At 30.2% G+C, this 19,075-nt stretch overlaps 1 protein-coding gene across 1 annotated transcript; it reads left to right on the top strand.

The window, feature by feature from the left end:
- Positions 1-222: 222 nt before the first annotated feature.
- LOC112743253 (F-box protein SKIP23-like) lies at positions 223-2,517 on the top strand. Its single transcript, XM_025792472.2, has 4 exons — positions 223-1,377; positions 1,770-1,867; positions 2,127-2,239; positions 2,483-2,517. The coding sequence occupies exons 1-4, from the start codon at positions 223-225 to the stop codon at positions 2,515-2,517; spliced, it is 1,401 nt and encodes a 466-aa protein (XP_025648257.2).
- Positions 2,518-19,075: the final 16,558 nt, after the last annotated feature.

The following is a 19,075-nucleotide window of genomic DNA, read 5'->3' on the forward strand; positions in this document are numbered from 1 at the left end:
AAAAATTTTTTTTTCAAGAGTAGTTATGTGATATAGTCAAATCGGTTTTTTTAATTAAACCATTTGTAGAAAAATAAAGCGATTTTTTTCAAACTAAATAGTAACACGTGTTAGGCATTTAAAAATAACTTTATGCCAGGTCGATGGCAGATGAGTTTTCACCTTGAATAATCCTCTCGTTTATATTCTATAAATCAGTTTGGGTCTCCTCTAAAATTTGCAATGGGTGAGTTTGATCGATGGTCAAACATTCATCAAGATTTGTTTAGCGAAATTACTAAGCGGTTCTATTCATATGACAATTACATTCAACTTCGATTGGTTTGTAAGCAATGGAACTTGAAACTTCCAAAGATTCCTGATGGCAATAAAGCTCCGTGGCTGGTACTATCTACGGACAGTGCTGCTAAAGAAGAAACTCATGCTCTTGAAGATGAAGGAATTCTTGACACTCGTAGTCTCGAAGAGAAGGGGATTTACCACCTCATCTTACCAGATATGCAAGACAACAGCATGTGTGGTTCTTGTCATGGATGGTTGATCATTGTAATGGTATACGAGGGTACGATAAGAATGTTAAATCCATTTACAAAGGTTCACTTGGATCTTCCTCCAATTTCAACTCTTCCAAATGTAATTAATATTAATGGCGATGAATGTACTATCTATTCTGAGGGTAAAATTATCACTAGAAATACCATTTTCATGCATCAAACCCAAGTTTGGAAGGCTATTATAAATTCCGCTCCTAACAATGACAGTGACAGTGATTTTATAGCAGTGGTCATATATGGATTATCATTAGAATTGGCCTTTTACATGCCCAACGATAAGAGATGGATTAGATTTCCAACAAGACATCTAGAAGACAACGTTCATGATGTCATATTTTTTCAAGAGAAAATATTTGTAGTAGACGGTGAAGGCCAACTATATGAATTTGATACAAAAATAAAGTCAGAACCAGTGGGAGGAAAACATGAAGCCACACCACCTCCATCCATTGTAGGAATGTTAAATTGTTACTATCTAATTGGAGGTAATAATGGAAGTTTATTGATGCTGGTAAGAGGGGCAAGATATAGGTATTGCATGAAGAATCAAAAGTGGTTTGGCAAGACTCTCAAATTTGAAATCTATGAATTGAAGAAAAATGAGAAAACATGGTCAAGAATATACCGTTTGGAGAATTACATACTAGTAATTGGACTCAATTCTTCTGTTCAAATACTGCCAAGCAACTTTTTAAATTGCAAAGGAAATCAAATCTACTTTACAGATGAAATGCGTGAAGTGTACTTAGAAAACACTACTCCCTCTTATGAGATTGGCATCTTCGATTTGGAAGATGGGAGTTACCAAACATTTTTAACAGAGGTGAACTTTTTTTGTCATCCTATTTGGATATTACCCTAGCTTAGCTTTTTTTATTTTGTATTTTGTAATTTTTTTACCTTGGACTTTCAAGTCTCTTATATTATATATTTATTTTATTTTTCCTTTGATCAAGGTACGCTTATCACCTTTTCTATTAGCATACAAGACTTTGTGTTTTTTTGGGTGATTGTTAGCATACAAGTGTTTTTGGAGGTTTTTATTATAAATCACAATACATTATATATATATATCTATCTAATCTAATCTAATACTAATACTAAACTATTAAGAGAGGATTGTTAGGTAGTGAAAATTCAAGGTATCTTTTTGGGTGGAGAGGAAGCCAGGTTGTCCTCTGAAGGCTGATGTTGTTGCTGCTGTTGTGGCGACAGCTGAAGCTTCAAGTGGTGACTCCTATTATGTTTATTGTTTCTGATCTTGCCGATGTTGTGAATGCATTGCTGTTGGCGCCTGTGGTTGTGCTTGCCAGGCATCATAACCAGGTCATTCATTTGAGTTATGAAATTTTATATCTATCTGAGTTGATTTTGTTTTCCCCTTTTTATTTTTATTTGTTTGTTATTCCAACAAACGGATCTAAAGAAACCATTTAAGTGCCTCCATATAGCTGAGAAAATAATTTCTCTCTCTCTCTCTGAGTAAAATGTGCTACTATCATGTCTCTCCTCTGCAAATTTTTTTTCAAGAATCAATTATTAAAAAATGCAATGTGATTTCCACATCAATAGACCAGAGAATCCTGAACCATCTGAAACAGAGTTGAAGAGAGCTGATTTGTTTTTCAATTATGCATATGCGTTAGTTGCTAGCCGTGCAAAACTTGATAACTTTACAATTGAAGGTTAGTTATTTGCATATGATATTTGTTAATTTTGGTAAGATAGATGTTTCAGTTGTGATGTTTGTATTCGTGAGCAAAGCACCATTTTATTCATATGTTGATTTTTTTTATGTATTAATTAATGATTATATTCACATGTACGATATATAGTAATATTACTTAAGAATGATAAGAGTTTCTTTCTTTTCTTTCCCTTTATTTTTACATTTTATGACTGATTTATTGGGCACTGTGTTTGTATAGTGCAAGTAGGCACAGGCAATGCTGGATGCGGCTGAAGCTGCCACTACAACTGTGAGATTTCTGGACATACATCATAAGTATATCTCCCAGGCTTCTTAGTTAATTTGATCATCATTCTCTTGACATTTAATGTTTTTTTTTTTCATTTATCTTTTACTTAGGTTTAAGTCTGAGATTGAAGAATGTTCAAAAAAGGTCTGTTCAGATTGGCGTGTGTTGGTCTCTTTATATTAATAGATAGTATAAATGTGTATTGTATTGTGGATTTTTAGACCTTTTAATTTTTTTTCTTCTTCAGACTTTGCTATTGGGATATTTAGAGCAGTATCCTCCGCATATGAGTTTTATTTAGTTTTTTATTTTAATTTTTTTAAAATTATTTTCATATATGTTTGGCAAATTTGCCTCTTTAATTTAGAAAATTTATATGTTTGGCAAAAATAATCCATTTAAAGAATGTTTTTCAATTTTTTTTTTAAATCTCTATGCATGAAGCATTAAAATAGTTTTTTCTTCTACTATCTTATTGATAAGAAATTATTATTTGGTCAGATTTTTGTCCGTTACCATGTGTGATTTTCCTCATTATGGTACCATTCTTTTTTTCGACATTTATTTGCTTATGGTTTTTAGAATTTTAACTATGAACTTTGATCTATATATTTGATTATAGATTCTAAGACACTTTACATCTCTATGATTCAAGCCTAAATTTTTTCAGGAGGTATGTCAACATCTAAAGAGAGTTATGATTTCATAGAGATTATTGTTGGGTTTGATTAGAGTCATTGTGTTAGTAATGCAGATTATTATTGGGTCTGGATTATGTAGTTTTTCTTTTTTTTTTTTTTTCATGTTCTTATTGTTCATTATTTTCTTCTGATTCTGAACTTAGTATTAATTCTGGTCCACAGGATCAACTCTTTTGATAAGATACCTCTTGGTCTCCGATTTTCAATGTAGGCTACCATTAGATTGACACAAGTGAATAGAGTAGCGGAACATTTATCACGTCATATTATGAAGCTTCATGAAGTAATGAGTAAATTCAAGGATTAGTTCTCACCAACTATTTTGTGTAAGTTTTAGTAAATAATGTTATACATTTATTAGCATCCACCTCTCCTTTACTATCAAAATTCATGGTTGCCAATTTTTGCGTATTGCTCTTTGCTCATTTGCTAATCCAATACTATAGTTCATGGTTCTAACAATGATATTTTATACTGAAATAGTCAACCCATTTGTTCCAAGTTTATATACAAATTTCAGAAGCTCTATATATGGTACCTTCTACCTGCGTTTTATGGATCATTTGGCTCATTTGATTTAGTTCACCAAAGGTTCTGGTATTTACTTTTGGCCAGTAATAAGATTTGAGGATTGCTAATTTCATCGGCATGGTAATATAAACTAAATCATGTTTTGAACAAAAGTTGACGACATTACTTACCTAATGAAGATAATCTATTGATGGTTTTGATTTGTGCAATTTTCTCTCTTTTTTCTTGTGTGAAATGTTGAAATGAGTTTTTTTATTTTGGGGTTTATTTGGGTTAATTGCACAAATAATTCGTGGAAGTTTTTTTCATATTTTGAGTTAATACCCCGTTATAGAAACCTCTTGAAAAAAAAGAGAGTTTTTATTTGATTTAATCTTATTTTTTAAGGTGAATTTTTTGATATGGTTAATTTCTTAGTAATATAAATAAAGAATTTATTTAGATTTTGGCCATGTTGGATTGTGGATCTCAGTTTTCCCAAAACAAAAATTACATTCATGTAGTATTTTGATGCAAAATTGATATTGTTAACTAAAGCTTTACATACAATGATTTGGACTTGATTATTGTAGTTGTCATCTCATTTTTGGTGAGAGCTTTACCTTTAATTAAATGTAGATTGTCTTCAAATTCATGGCTGATTACTAAATTGTATTAAACTTGCTAGGAGGCATTTTTAGGTTAAATTTTATTATTAGCATGCAATAAAAGCAAATTGAAGTCTTTAATTGAAGTCCTTATGAAACTAAAAAAATATGTTTTACTTCTTTAAATTTCTAATTTTATTATAATTTTTAGATTGGAATACATGGGGGATTGTTAATCCCAACACCTTAAAATTTTGCAAGGATAGTAGTGGTTTTATTAATCTTGGGTTGAATTTTATATTTTTCTTTAAAATTTAGAAGTTCTCTTCATGTTATTGTTGGTGTGTTTACTATTTGTCTATTTAAATTTTTTTTTTTTTGTAATTTAACTGAGCCATATATCTCACACTATATTTTTCAGATACATTTTGTTCATAACAATGTGTTTAAATTAAAATTGTGAACTATCTATTTCTTTAGATAACGGGTGTACTTACATTCAAAATTCAAAACATTCTTAGTTTATATTAGACTATTAATTTTTTAAAAGAAAGAACAAATAATATTTATGCTACTAGGCACTAGCTGTTAATGAGCAATAGTAAATATGTGAAATGTGTAATGGAATGGAATGATCGTTGATAGATGGTAGTTTCTTTGGTGGGAGTTACAATAAAAGAAAAAACAAATAATACTTATGCTATTTGGTACTAGCTTTTGGTGAGCAATAATAAGTATATGAAATGGGTAATGGAAAAGAATGGATACTGCTAGATGATAGTTTCTTTGGTTGGAGTCAGATTAGCTGCTAATTTATAATACTTATCATTAACTATTGTTGTTAACTAACATAAGTAAGGCAACATGCTTCTTTATGCTTATGACGGATGAGAGTAATGTTAATATTCACCAATATTGAATCGTCCTAGGTAGATATTAAAAAATAATTAAAATAGAGTTTGCAATTAGTTATTTTATTTCTTTCTACAGAATGTATGATTATTGATATACTATTATTATTTTGATTATTGAGGGTCAGAGAAATTATTTTTTTATTCTTTTTTTTCAAATAAAAAATGAATAAAAAAGAGAACGAAATTCTCTTTTTATTTTTTTTGTTGTCATTGTATGTGTTCGTAAATTTTAATTTTGGTTTAATCTAATGTTAATGTTCGATACTTAAGTGATGCATAACTATTCATATTTTTTATGTTGTGATTTTGGTAGTTTGCTTTGAATTTTGCTGTCAGATTTGGTGAATAAATGACCAGGAAGTTTTAGCCTATTTTTCATGATGTAACAATAGATAGAGTGATAACTGATAAGTTATAATATGCAATCGAACTTTTTTAAGTAGTTCATTATTTTTTAAGTATTTTGCATCCTTAATTTTGCACATTCTTTAGGTTGTTCAATTTATAAATGAAGTATTGAAGTATGACTTAATGCAATATATGATTTTTTGCACAATAGTTCATTCAATTGAGCAATTGTGTCATGTTACCATGTAGCAAGGTTGGTTTGATAAAATTAATATATATTATCTATATGAGTTTTATTAAAGCCTTTTGTAAGCAATCAATTTAGGTTATGTTGTAGTTGTTTTTTTTATTATGTTTCTATTAAGTCATTTCTATTCAGTTTTCAATTATTTTATGTTAAATGCTGCTTTAGGATAATGTTATTTTTTCGTTCATACATTTTTCTATGCAGGAGTATCACTTTAACCATCATATGTTCTGCATTTGTATTTTTTCATTATTTCTTAATTCATTTTGTCTATGTAGTTTGGAACATTAAACATGCCTGTGCTTCACACGGGTAATGCACTCATTTGAAATTGATTTTTATTAAGATGTATTGATTTATAAATCTTATAAAAATATAATGTTAAAATTTTTACATTAATTGACACACAAAATTTTGTTACAGATAAATTTGTTGAATTAGTGTTCTTGACTTATTACCTGAGTTAGTTTATTATTTATAGTCCAACTTCACTTATCAATTTGTATTTCATTAGCCATTATAACAATATCACAATGTAAATGGCCATTTTGATAAAAAAAAAAATTATATTTAATTTGTTTAAGGTTTGGTAAGGGTGAAGTTGCTGCTACATTTGGCAATGATGGAGTTTATTTAAAAAAGTATGTCCAAAACCAAAGACACATTGAGTTCCGGATAACGTTGTCATTTTTTGTCTAAGAGAACTTTGTAATTTAACTAAAGCTTCTAGGAGAACAGTGAGAAAATTTAATTTATTTAAATTGTTGATTTGGTGGAAATATTCAATTTGAGATTATTGTGTCTTTAGCATATCAGGCTCTGCAAAACAGAATCTCTTGCATCAAACACAATTCTCCTTTTTGTTTTTTTGTTTTACTAATTTAAATACTTTGGTTCGTTTTTTTTTTTTTTCTAAATTTGATAGCGTTTGTGTATGATGGAATGAAGAAACTAAAAAAAAATGTGAAAGGTGGTATTAATCTTGGTAGTGTTGGCATGTTCTTTATTAATTGAAGCTAAGGCCTTAGTGTGTTATAATCGTAAAGCTATTACCATGGATGAATAAAAAATGATATTTTTTTATCAATGGCTCCATTCATAAATATTCTTAGCTCAAAATTTGCTTTAACGAAGTTTTTATCTTTCAAATGGATTCCTTAAAATTTCTTACTTTTTTTCTAAGTTTTTTTTACAATCCTTATTATTATTATTATTATTATTATTATTATTATTATTATTATTATTATTATTAGGGTTAAGTATGATTTTGGTCTCCAACGTAGGGGTTGAAAATTTATTTTGTCCTTCGCCTTTTTTTCGTTCCAAAATTATCCCTAAAATTTCAGTTTATTTTAAAATCGTCCTTTTTACCAATTATATTTTTTTATTACCAAATTATCTTTTATTAAAAAAATTGTAAAATAAAATAAATAAAAAAAAGAAAAAAGAAAGAAAGGGGGATACAGAAGCGGGGTGGGAGGGGGGAGGGGGGCGAGAAAGAAAGAAAAGGGGGGAGGGAGGCCGAGAAAGGTGGGGGTGGAAGGGGAGAGAAGAGGGACGCCATGCCGCCGCACCGCTGCACCGCTGCCCGCTACTTCCCGCCGCCCGTCGACCCCACCGCCGCCCGCCGCTTCTTCTTATTCCCGCCGACTCCACTGCCGCACCGTCGCCCGCCGTCTGCCGCTTCTTCTTCTTCTGTGAATTAGATTTTTTGTGAAATTTTTGGATTTTTTGTAAAATTTATTGTGGAATATTGTTGTTGCTGAAATTTGATTTTGGAGTATTGTTGCTGAGTTGAGTTTGAGTATTATTGTTGTTGATGCTGAAATTTGTGAAATTCTGAGTTCTTGAAATATTATTGTTGTTGCTGAAATTTGTGAAATTCTGGATTCTTTGCATGATGATGATGATGGTGAAATTTGTGAAATTCTGGGTTCTGATGATGGTGGTGGTGGTAGGTGGTGGGTGGTGGTGGTTGTAGTGGTGCTGGTGCTTTGCATGATTTTGGGAAAGAAGGGATAGGAGCATTTTGGTCCGAAGGACGGTTTTAAAACAAACTGAAACATTGGGAACCATTTTGGAGCGAAAAAAAGGCGAGGGACGAAATAAATTTTCAGCCCCTACGTTGGGGACCAAAATCATACTTAACCCTTATTATTATTATTATTATTATTATTATTATTATTATTATTATTATTATTATTATTATTATTATTATTTGCAATGTTAAGTTTTGATTTTGTTATTTTATTTTATTTTTTTTAGCAAATGTGGTCAAATTTTATTCAGAAGGCCAAAAAAATTAGTTTGAATGTTATTTAGACTTATGTGAAGATACCTTCTCTGTATTTCTTTTTTTATTTTTTTTTTTCATTTTTTATTTCTTTTCTTCTCACTTGGATAATAAATTAATTAATTAAAAATGTAATTATGATTGTATTGGGTCTCTTATGTCTATCCCTATGGATTATGGTTGATCTAAACTAATTTTAGTTTATTTTTTAGAGACCTCAAAATTTCACATTTTAAAAATTGTTAGCTTGATGAGTTTGGAAAACTCTAAATTAATATTTGTGATGACTAAACATTATTAAAATTATTACAAAATTATTAATCTGAATTTTCATTCAATATATATTTTATAATTTTGCTGCAGGTTTAATAATGGGCCGAAAACAAATCTATTATGCTAGCCCAATTTACACTCAGCCTCGGTTTTGATAACAAAAATGAATGTGGCTAATGTCACTTAGGCCCAAATGATTTTGAGTGATCTAAGCCCAAGTGTGTTACATGCTTTCCATTTGCTTTATACTTGCTCCACCCTCTTATCAAGAAAGCAAATGTTATTAATGGGCCAAGAACAAAAATGGTTGCAACCAAGCCCAACTTTGATGAAAGATCCAATGCATGATCCGAAAATAAATCCATCAGGAAAGCAAATGTTGCAATTTGCTTGATGACCTCAACGGATCTCTTCTTCTAACATGTGATGGAACTCAAAATTTATTGAGAAGAATTAATATATGCATTGGAAACATGAGAGAGATTATAATTGATTTGATGGGTCATTATTGCTACACGCCACCAAGAAAGAAAGGGGAGTAGGAATTAATTCAGCATTGTTTTACTTTATTCAAACTCACTACATGCTTTTAGTTCCACTTTGACTTCTCTCTCTCATCTCTTTCTTCTCTTCGGTTATTACACAGGAAACATTGGTAGCCATGGAAGTAAAAATGAGCTACCGAAAGGAGGAGAAAGAAAGCCTAAAGACTATCACAATGATGGCAAGAAAACATACTAAAATAAAAATGAGCTGTGGCTAAGATACTTACCAAATATGGTCAGATTTGGTGAGGTTATCTTGAGCTTTGCATGCTCAAAAAGGAAGAAGAAGATCTCGGCCAGCAAGGGAGATTCTTGAAGCATGGCTTGTCTTTGATTCTGCTCAACCACCACAGGGAGTAGCTAGAGTGGCGAAGTGATGGTTGAAGGCAGAGATTGAAGCAGATGAAGTCATCATCATCATGAAGCATCAAGGGCCAGAATTCCATCTTGGAGAGCAAGCCAAGGATGGAGAGCTCGGATTGATGAAGGGTGATGATCAAGAAAGGACTAGAGGTAATTGCATGTTGGTTAATGCATGGTTATCTCTTCTCTCTCTTTGTGGCCGAACCGGTTTTGTTGAAGGAGGAAGAAGTTGGTTCGGTTTTGGCTTCAATAAGTGAAGGCTCCCCTCTTCTATATTAAGGGTGGACAGCCACTGTCTGAAGCAAGGAGAAAAATTGAGAGTGCAAGGCACAGAGTTCTCAGAGCTACCTGAGCTAACAGTTTTCTCTTCTCCTTCAATGTATTCTGTTTTGTATTTTTCTGTTTAATATTGTCATGTCTTGAGTCTCATGGTAAAAGGCAAACAGTGAGGTTTGTAATGAAAAAGCCATAGAGCGAAAAAAGGCAGAGAGTGCAAAATTAAAAGAAAAAGCCATAGATGTCTTAGAGTTCCTTTGTTCATCTATGTTGTGTTTCATGATTCTGTGGGAATCCCCTTGTAAGTTGGGTTAGCACTTTACAAGTTGTAATCTGTTTGATTATAGTGAAATTCCATCGTTGTTGTGATGGAGACTGGATGTAGGCTGCACTGCACTTAGCAGCCGAACCAGGATATATCTGGGTGTAATTTTCTTCCTCTCCTACTCCATTTCTGTTTTCTACTGCACAGGAGCAAAAACCAAAAATGTCTCGTGCCAAGTGACGAGACAAAATGAAAATGTCTCGTGGCTAGGGACGAGCTAAAAACAGAAAAGTCTCCTCTGTATCCAACAAATGTTAGCAAATGAAAAAGGGGCTAAGATTCAACCCCCTTCTCTTAACCACTGAAACCATCATAGCTGTATAAGATCACTAATTTCTTTTTGCAAGTTCATTTGCTTTCAGACTTTTCAATTTCTTCTCGAAATTTTTTCTTAATTCTTTATTTATTGTTCCTCCCAATCAATTGTCAAAGCAGAGCTCTTTTTTGTTGGAAATTGGGATAAATTTCATTCTAAGCAACATGATCATTATTTTTTGTTTAATTTGAAAAGAAGTTGGGGTTGTATTAAATATTTATATAATTGTCTCAATTGAAAGAACATCTATCATATCAAGTAGATGTACAATTTGATATTATACTAATGTCTCTCTTAATTTGCTATTTTCATGTTTTCAACATTTTAGACAATTTAATTTTCCTATCATTCTCTATTCTCCTGATTTTTGAACTTAGGATTATTTTTGAGTTCATGAAAAAGCATGTTACTTAGCAGTACGTACATTCACTTGTCGAGTAATAGTTTGAAATCTTATACTATGAATAATCTAATACCGAAAACAATTATTTACCATGTACTATTTTTTTATTCTCTCCTCATTTTGCTGCCAAATAAAACAATTATCTATTTAATTGCGTGCTGTTGAATTGTTATTAGGATTTTGAGGGTCTCACATAAGTAGAGCGAGACCTGAAAAACTTAAAGAACAACTAAATGAAAATTTTTCAATTGTACCATTGATTAAGAAGTGTTGTACATTGAATTATATTTACAATTTATCCTAAAGTATGTGCATTTTTTGTTATTATTTAATGATAAATACTATTCTAAGTCATGGAGAATTCTATGCTATGTATTTTAAAGTATGTAGAAGCACATTTAACAATAGTTCACTAAATGACGATTCTATTTTAAATGTGGTGTACTGGAAAATTTTTTCATTATATATAATGCATATGTTTCAATGTGTGTTTTTTTTACCATGAATTGGTTTTTTTAAGTTTTTGTAATATTTTTATTTATGTATTATTCAATTTTAACTTATAACTACGAGCTCTTTGGAATTTTTTTTCTATTATTAAGAATTAATTTTAGCATGACGAAAGTTCTTTACGTTAATATTTTAATGTTAACTATAAGAAATTTATTGTTTTTATTTATAAATAGAGATCTTGGTTTCTCTAATTTGGTGACTTAATGTAAAGCATACAATTATGTGTGATATATTTGTAATAAAATTATAAAAAATAATCTATACATCGTTATGATGTAAATATGACTTATATTAACTCATGAATTGATTTAGCATTTCTCATTGAACATGTGTTAACCTCATCCATTAAAACTTTTACTTTATTTTTACCCAACCAAATATATATACATTAGTAGCATCAAACTGTGCTGCGAATTTGAAGAATTACAAAGGAAGTGGAGATTAACAAATGGACATGACTTTAATAAGAAAAATATAAAAAATTAATTTTTAATTGGTTAATATTAATTAATTTTAGTGTTTAAATTTATAATTTAAAATTTAAAAATTAAAATTTAAATAAACAAAATAAATTTTAAAAAGTTGATTGATGTTAGTAAAAAAAAAAGTAGGTTAATTCCTTAGTATTACTCTATTAATAATAGTCTTTCCTCTAACATCTTAAAAACTTTTAAATAGTGCAACTTTAGATGTAAACTGAAGGCAACTAGATTAAAGAATAATTTTAATTAGGTGACTTCTTTGGTGTGGTGGCCAATGTTTTGTGGTGGCTAAAGTTGAGTATGGTTGATTGATCAATAAAATTGGTACACAGATGGAAAAAGATAACTAATGTATGATTAGCTTAAAAAAAACGCAGTAATCCAAAAGACATTACTACAATGGCAAAATAGTAATTACAGTTCCCAAAATCACTTTTTTGATGGATTGAGCCTGGAATGAAATAGTAATGGAATATAATTAGAGTGGAATATTCTAAAAATGTGTGTCAAAATAAAAGGAAATAGTAATTGGACATCCAGTAAATTAAATGGTTAGAATGTGGTTTAAAAAAAGGGGTTAATGCAAAATAAAATAGTAAATAGGAGTATTTAAATTTAAATCGATCTAAATTAAATTATTCATCTAATTCTATTCAAATTGAAAGTCGATTAAAATTGTACTAATTTGAATTTGATTGGATTCTTTTTTTGTAAACCGCATGGGTCAATTGAATTTCGAATTTATTTCACAAAACTAATATAATCCAATTCAAATCGCATAATGTACTATAATATTATTATTTTATTATTATATTTATAATTTTATTTATAATAATTTTAATTTGTTATATATGTTTATATTATTCATATATTATTATTATTTAATAAATATTTTATGTTCAAAATGAGATTTATTTATTTATTTAACTAACCTATAATTTATTTTCATTGTTATGTTATTATTAATTTTTTAAGATATTATTAAATTTTATTATGTTATTGTTAGTTACTTAAAATTTGATGTTAAGACTTGTTATGTATATTTAATTTGTTATTACTTTAATTTGTATCATCCCTTTTTTTAACCAGCTCTAACCATTTAAATCATTGGGGAGTGGATTCTCTTTTCAGTGAAAAAAAAATTGGATAGTGTCAAGTATTTAATTTAACTATTTATTGCTCTCTTTATTTTATTTATTTTTGGTTCCACTTATAAAATTAAAAGAGAAATCACACTTAAGTAAAAAAAAATAGAAATGATCTATTTCTAAATCACTGGGTGTCCAATTACTATTTCTTTTCATTTTGACATACATTTTTTTTGGAATATTCCATTTTCTAATTTCATTCTTTTTGTTTATTGTCTATTTCACTCAAGGCTCAATCCATCAAAAAATGGTTCTGGATCTGTAAATACCATTCTACCATTGTGGAAGGATGTTCAAATTCAAACCGATCCAAATTAAACCGTCCATCCAATCTAATCCAAATCGAAAACGGATTAAAACTGCACTAATTTGGATTTGATTGGATTCTATTTTTTGCAAAACCGCTGGATTAGATCGGATTTCGGATCTACTTTTCATAACCGATCCAATCCAATCCAAACGCACAATGTGCTATAATATTATTATTTAATTATTATACTTACAATTATATTTATAACATGTTAAATTTGTTATACATTTTTCTATTATTCATGAATTATTATTATTTAATAAATATTTTATGTTTAAAATATTATTTATTTATTTATTTTAACTAACCTATAATTTTATTTCTATTGTTATGTTATCGTTGACTTTTTAAGATTTGTTAAGACTTGTTATGTCATTGTTGATTATTTAAAATTTGATGTTAAGACTTGTTATATGTATTTAATTTTTTTATTTAGAAAACCGCAAATCTAAACCGATCCAAACCGCTTATAATCGGATCGGATCGGATCGGATTTTCAAAAAAAGTTCATCCAATCAAAACTGCACCACACATAAATTAAGCGTTCGGATCGGATGACTTTTTTTCTTAAAACTGAACCAAATCGCACCGTGAACAGCCTTAATTGTGGTAATATTTATTGAATTACCGTTTTTTTTAAAACTAATTATACACTAGCTAACTTTTTTATCTGTGTGTCTTAATTTTATTGGCTAGTTAATATTATCAACTAATGCATGGTAGCTGGCACTCAAGAGCCAACATGGTGGGTGACACATGACATTGACGAAGATAAACATGTGGTAAAATATGAACAATTTTGGATGTGATTTTGAGGTATATTTTTCTTGGCCTAAGAAGATGTTTGATGTTGTCATGGCAAGGTGGCTTTAGGAATCATTAGTTAGGTTGATTGCTTGGAATATTAATAATTGTTATTAAAGATATCCAGACCTTGGTCATTATGAACTGGTAGTGTTCCATTCAACATGTAAATCTTCATGCTCCATAGAGAAGAGCAAGTTGCAAACTATTTGGGACAAAGTTTATTGAACATTTTATTTTTACTGATGTTAGCTTCTGAGATGACTTACTTAAAATTAGCTTTTTGTTATTTCTTTATTTTTTTTGAGCTCATGTATAATTTAATATCTATTTAACATTTAAATAAAGTGTTATTCATTTAACTATGTTTTCTATTTACAAATACAAAAAAGGTTTAAACAAATAGAATAGTATATATATATATATACTTTGGTAAAGAATCTCATTTCAAAGTTTAAACTTCATCAGTATGCTTTTTAATTTTGGTGTTTGTTGTTCTAGTGGTATTTTTTAATAATCTAAAAATTAGATATTTTAGATTTGTGATTTTTAATTTTTTTTTAAATATACAAATCTAAAGGTCAAATTTATTTTTTTATTTTAATTTTTTTAAAATATATAAATCTGATCCTTAAATTTGTGTTTAATGTTAAAAAAATTTTTAAACATGCTAATCGGACCTTCCAATTTATTTTACAATGAAAAAAATATTTCTGCCCACAAATTTGAGGCTTGGTTCTTTTCTTGACCACAAATTAAATTATTCCTTTTATACCTGTCGAAGATAAGTGGCGAGATTAGAGTATTTTTTTTGGAACATACTTTTTTTAGTGATATAAATCTTTATAATAATTCTCATTCTAGTGAGATGTATGTTCATAAGTGTTGAGTTTGTATATTGGGTTTTTATTATTAATGAAAGAGAAAAATGATAAAAAATTACAAAAATAAATAAATATATTTTTATATTTTCATTTAAAAATTTTATTTTTATAGGATATTATATATATATATATGTTAATTTTGTGTGTATAATATTTTTAAATTAACAAAGGCATTGTAAAATTAAATTAATGCATTTATGTTGTTTACAGTATTACAATCGTACGGATAAAAATATCTTTCTCTATTTGGGACATATGTTATTTTGGATGTTCCAGTTTTTATAAAAGAAAAATTCTCTCTTGTAAAATTTGAAATTGCAAATACACTTTAATATACAGTAAACAAAAATAAGTATCATCTAAATAAAAATAAGAATATTATATGGACATTGATGTAAATATACATGGTGCTTATTACATACAACAAGTAAGGCTAATATATTCAACAAGATCATATCATATATAGTAAATAGTAGTATTTGTTAGATAATATATATATATATATATATATATATATATATATATATATATATATATATATATATATATATATATATAATTGATGAGCGGATAATTTATACGCTTTTTTGCATTATTTTTACATAGTTTTTAGTATGTTTTAATTACATTTTAGTATATTTTTATTAGTTTTTATTCAAAATTTACTTTTCTGGGCTTTACTATGAGTTTGTGTATTTTTATGTGATTCAGGTATTTTCTGGCTGAAATTGAGGGACTTGAGCAAAAATCTGATTCAGATGAAAAAGGACTGCAGATGCTGTTGGATTCTGACCTCTCTGCACTCGAAATGGATTTTCTGGAGTTCCAGGAGTCCAATTGGCGCGCTCTTAATTGCGTTGGAAAGTAGACATCCAGGGCTTTCCAGAAATATATAATAGTCCATACTTTGCCCGAGTTTTGACGACACAAACTGGCGTTCAAATGCCAACTTCCTGCCCTATTCTGAAGTTAAACGCCAGAAACAGGTTACAAACCAGAGTTAAACGCCACAAACAGGCTGCAACCTGGCGTTTAACTCCAAGAGAAGCCTCTACATGTGTAAAGCTCAATGCTCAGCCCAAGCACACACCAAGTGGGCCCCGGAAGTAGATTTCTGCACTATCTGCACTTAGTTACTTATTTTCTGTAACCCTAGGTTACTAGTTCATTATAAATAGGACTTTTTACTATTGTATTAGTGGTCTTGGTCATTCTGGTTCCCCCTCTGGGACCGAAGCCAATGAACACCATTATCACTTATGTATTTTCAACGGTGGAGTTTCTACACCCCATAGATTAAGGTGTGGAGCTCTGCTGTTCCTCATGAATTAATGCAAAGTACTTCTAAGATATTCACTCGCACTTCAACCTGATGAATGTGATGATCCGTGACACTCATCATCATTCTCACCTATGAACGCGTGCCTGACAACCACTTCCGTTCTATCTGCAATAGCTTGAGTGTGTATCTCTTGGATTCCTGGTCCATGCATTTGATTGCCTCTTCTGACAACAGAGCCTTCAATTCCTTGAGATCAGAGTCTTCGTGGTATAAGCTAGAATCAATTGGCAGCATTCTTGAGATCCGGAAAGTCTAAACCTTGTCTGTGGTATTTCGAGTAGGATCTGGGATGGGATGACTATGACGAGCTTCAAACTCGCGAGTCTTGGGCAAAGTGACAGACACAAAAGGATCAATGGGTCTTATTCCAACATGAGTGAGAACTGACAGATGATTAGCCCTACGTAACCCGTAGCCAGACCATTTTCACTGAGAGGACGGACGGTAGCCATTGACAATGGTGATCCCCCAACATACAGATTGCCATGGAAAAGAGTATGAATGATTGGATGAAGGCAATAGGAAAGCAGAGGTTCAGAGGGAACAAAGCATCTTCATACGCTTATCTGAAACTCTTACCAATGAATTGCATAAGTACTTCTATCTTTATTTTATGTTTCTTTTATATTTTAATTATCAAAACTCATATCCATTTGAATCTACCTGACTGAGATTTACAAGGATGACCATAGATTGCTTCAAGTCGACAATCTCCGTGGGATCGACCCTTACTCACGTAATGTATTACTTGGACGACCCAGTGCACTTGCTGGTTAGTCGTGCGGAATTGCATAAGTGTGATTGTAATTTCGTGCACCAATAATCATAGTTTTTAATAAAATCCAAAAAATAAGCAACATACTAAAAAATATAGAACATACAACGGAATAACTGAACGATAATGAAAATTTTACCTAAACCAACTTTTATGAAGCGATTACAAAGCATCAATGGATAACTTAGTTTACAGTTTGAAGCCAAATGTTTCATTGTTTTGAACAAACTCATGCACACAATCTAAAAAAACACATGCAACTCGCATTAACTGAAACCAACATTTATCAAGTGCTTACAAAACATCAATGGGTAATTTAGTTTACAGAGGACATTTGAAGATAAATGTTTTGCACTGACTAAAGCACGTCATCTAAAAAAACATATGCAACTCGTTATTAGCTTTCAAAGCATGTTGTATCCACAGTTTGAACAAACACAAACACATACACAGAAAGGGACATAGTACGGGCCAGCGGTTATGCCGACAACACGGCGATGGTGATGAAGCAGATGAAGAAACTGAAGTACACCTAGTAATCAAAGATTCACAAACAAATATCAAGAAACTTACACCTGAACAACAGAGCTCAATGAAGTTGAAAAAAGATCCACAATCGAAGATCAAGAAAAAAAAAACCAAAAAAAAAAAACGTACAGATCAACCATCATAATGGAGATCCCGGTTCCATCAAACCCAAGATATCCAAGTCCCGGATAATGGTAATGATAATCACACAAAAAAAATTTAACCAGCAATCTCTAGATTTTTATCAAAGATAACAACAATAGTTTAAAATAGATGGTATCTATCTATAATATGTCCTTCAAGATCTGCATCTCTAATGAAAATTCAAGTTTTAAAATCAAATGGATTCGCAATCAGAGGTCACCAAACAAATATCAAGAAGATTATAGCCCAATAACAGACCCTGATGCGACCAAAAATCCTAACCAGACAAAGACCAAGGAAACAAAAAAATAACAATAACGACCTAAAACACAGCAGGATCAGGAAAAAAATTACACACTATACATGCCATTAAAACTCATATATTGAACCAACAATATATCTTCAAGTTAAGAGGTACAGTGTGTAGTGTGCAGGAGAGAGAAAATAACAGTTTTTTAAGGTTTTTCTGTGGGAACATTTAAAACAGAAAATTGTATATTTTAACATAGTCACCTTGTGGTTGTCAATTACGTGATAATTTGAAAAGCTTGAAAGAAAAGATAAAAAAAGAAAAATATTCAACATCCAGAAAAACACCAGTTCCGTGGACTCCAACATCCCAAGTCTAGGAGCCCTACTCCCATCGACAACAACAATGATAAAATCCTTAAAAGAAGGACAAAAAAAGAGTAGTCTGAATTTCATAATTAAATAAAATCTCAGTTGTTATTCAGAACATTGATCAATATTTAAGGAAATTGAAATGATACAATGAACAAAAAAAATCGAACATGATATATTCAGTGTAACTTCATAAGGGACACAGATTTTATAATACAATTTCAAAAAATCCAAAAAACAGTTGTATCAACGTTAATCGGTTACCACTATGCTAAGTCAATTCTTAAGGTATCGTAGAACAGAGGAGAAACCAAATAAATTGAACCAAAAAATTTTAAACACCAATCCATTGATTTATATCAAAGATGCTAACAACGGTTTTCAACGGGCAGCATCTCTCTATAATAAATCCTTCAACATTTGCTTCTCCCAAGGAAACTTCAAAATATTAAGTTCAAGTGGAACGGGTCACTCCTTAATGTATCGCACAACAATGGAGAAACCAAATAATTTCGAACAGCAATCCATTAATTTCTATCAAAGATGTTGACAACGGTTTTCAACGGGCAGTACCTATCTATAATAAATCCTTCAAGATTTGATTCTCTCAAGAAAACTTCAAACTATTAAATTCAAGTGGATTGGTAATTGAAGGTACCCAAACAAAGAACAGAAAACCTAGAACTGAATGTTAGAAACAAGAGACTAGACTGGAGAAGGGATTTGTGTATTATTGAGTGTATTCAAGATGTCTATTCAAGTTATCTGAAATGATACAATATAAAAGGGTATTTAAAGACACTAAGAGAATCGTAATAATAAAGACGTAATCTCCTATAATAAATATTCAGATATACTAAATAAAACTA

The sequence above is a fragment of the Arachis hypogaea genome, chromosome 14 (assembly GCF_003086295.3).
Source record: "Arachis hypogaea cultivar Tifrunner chromosome 14, arahy.Tifrunner.gnm2.J5K5, whole genome shotgun sequence".
Classification (NCBI taxonomy): Eukaryota; Viridiplantae; Streptophyta; class Magnoliopsida; order Fabales; family Fabaceae; genus Arachis; species Arachis hypogaea.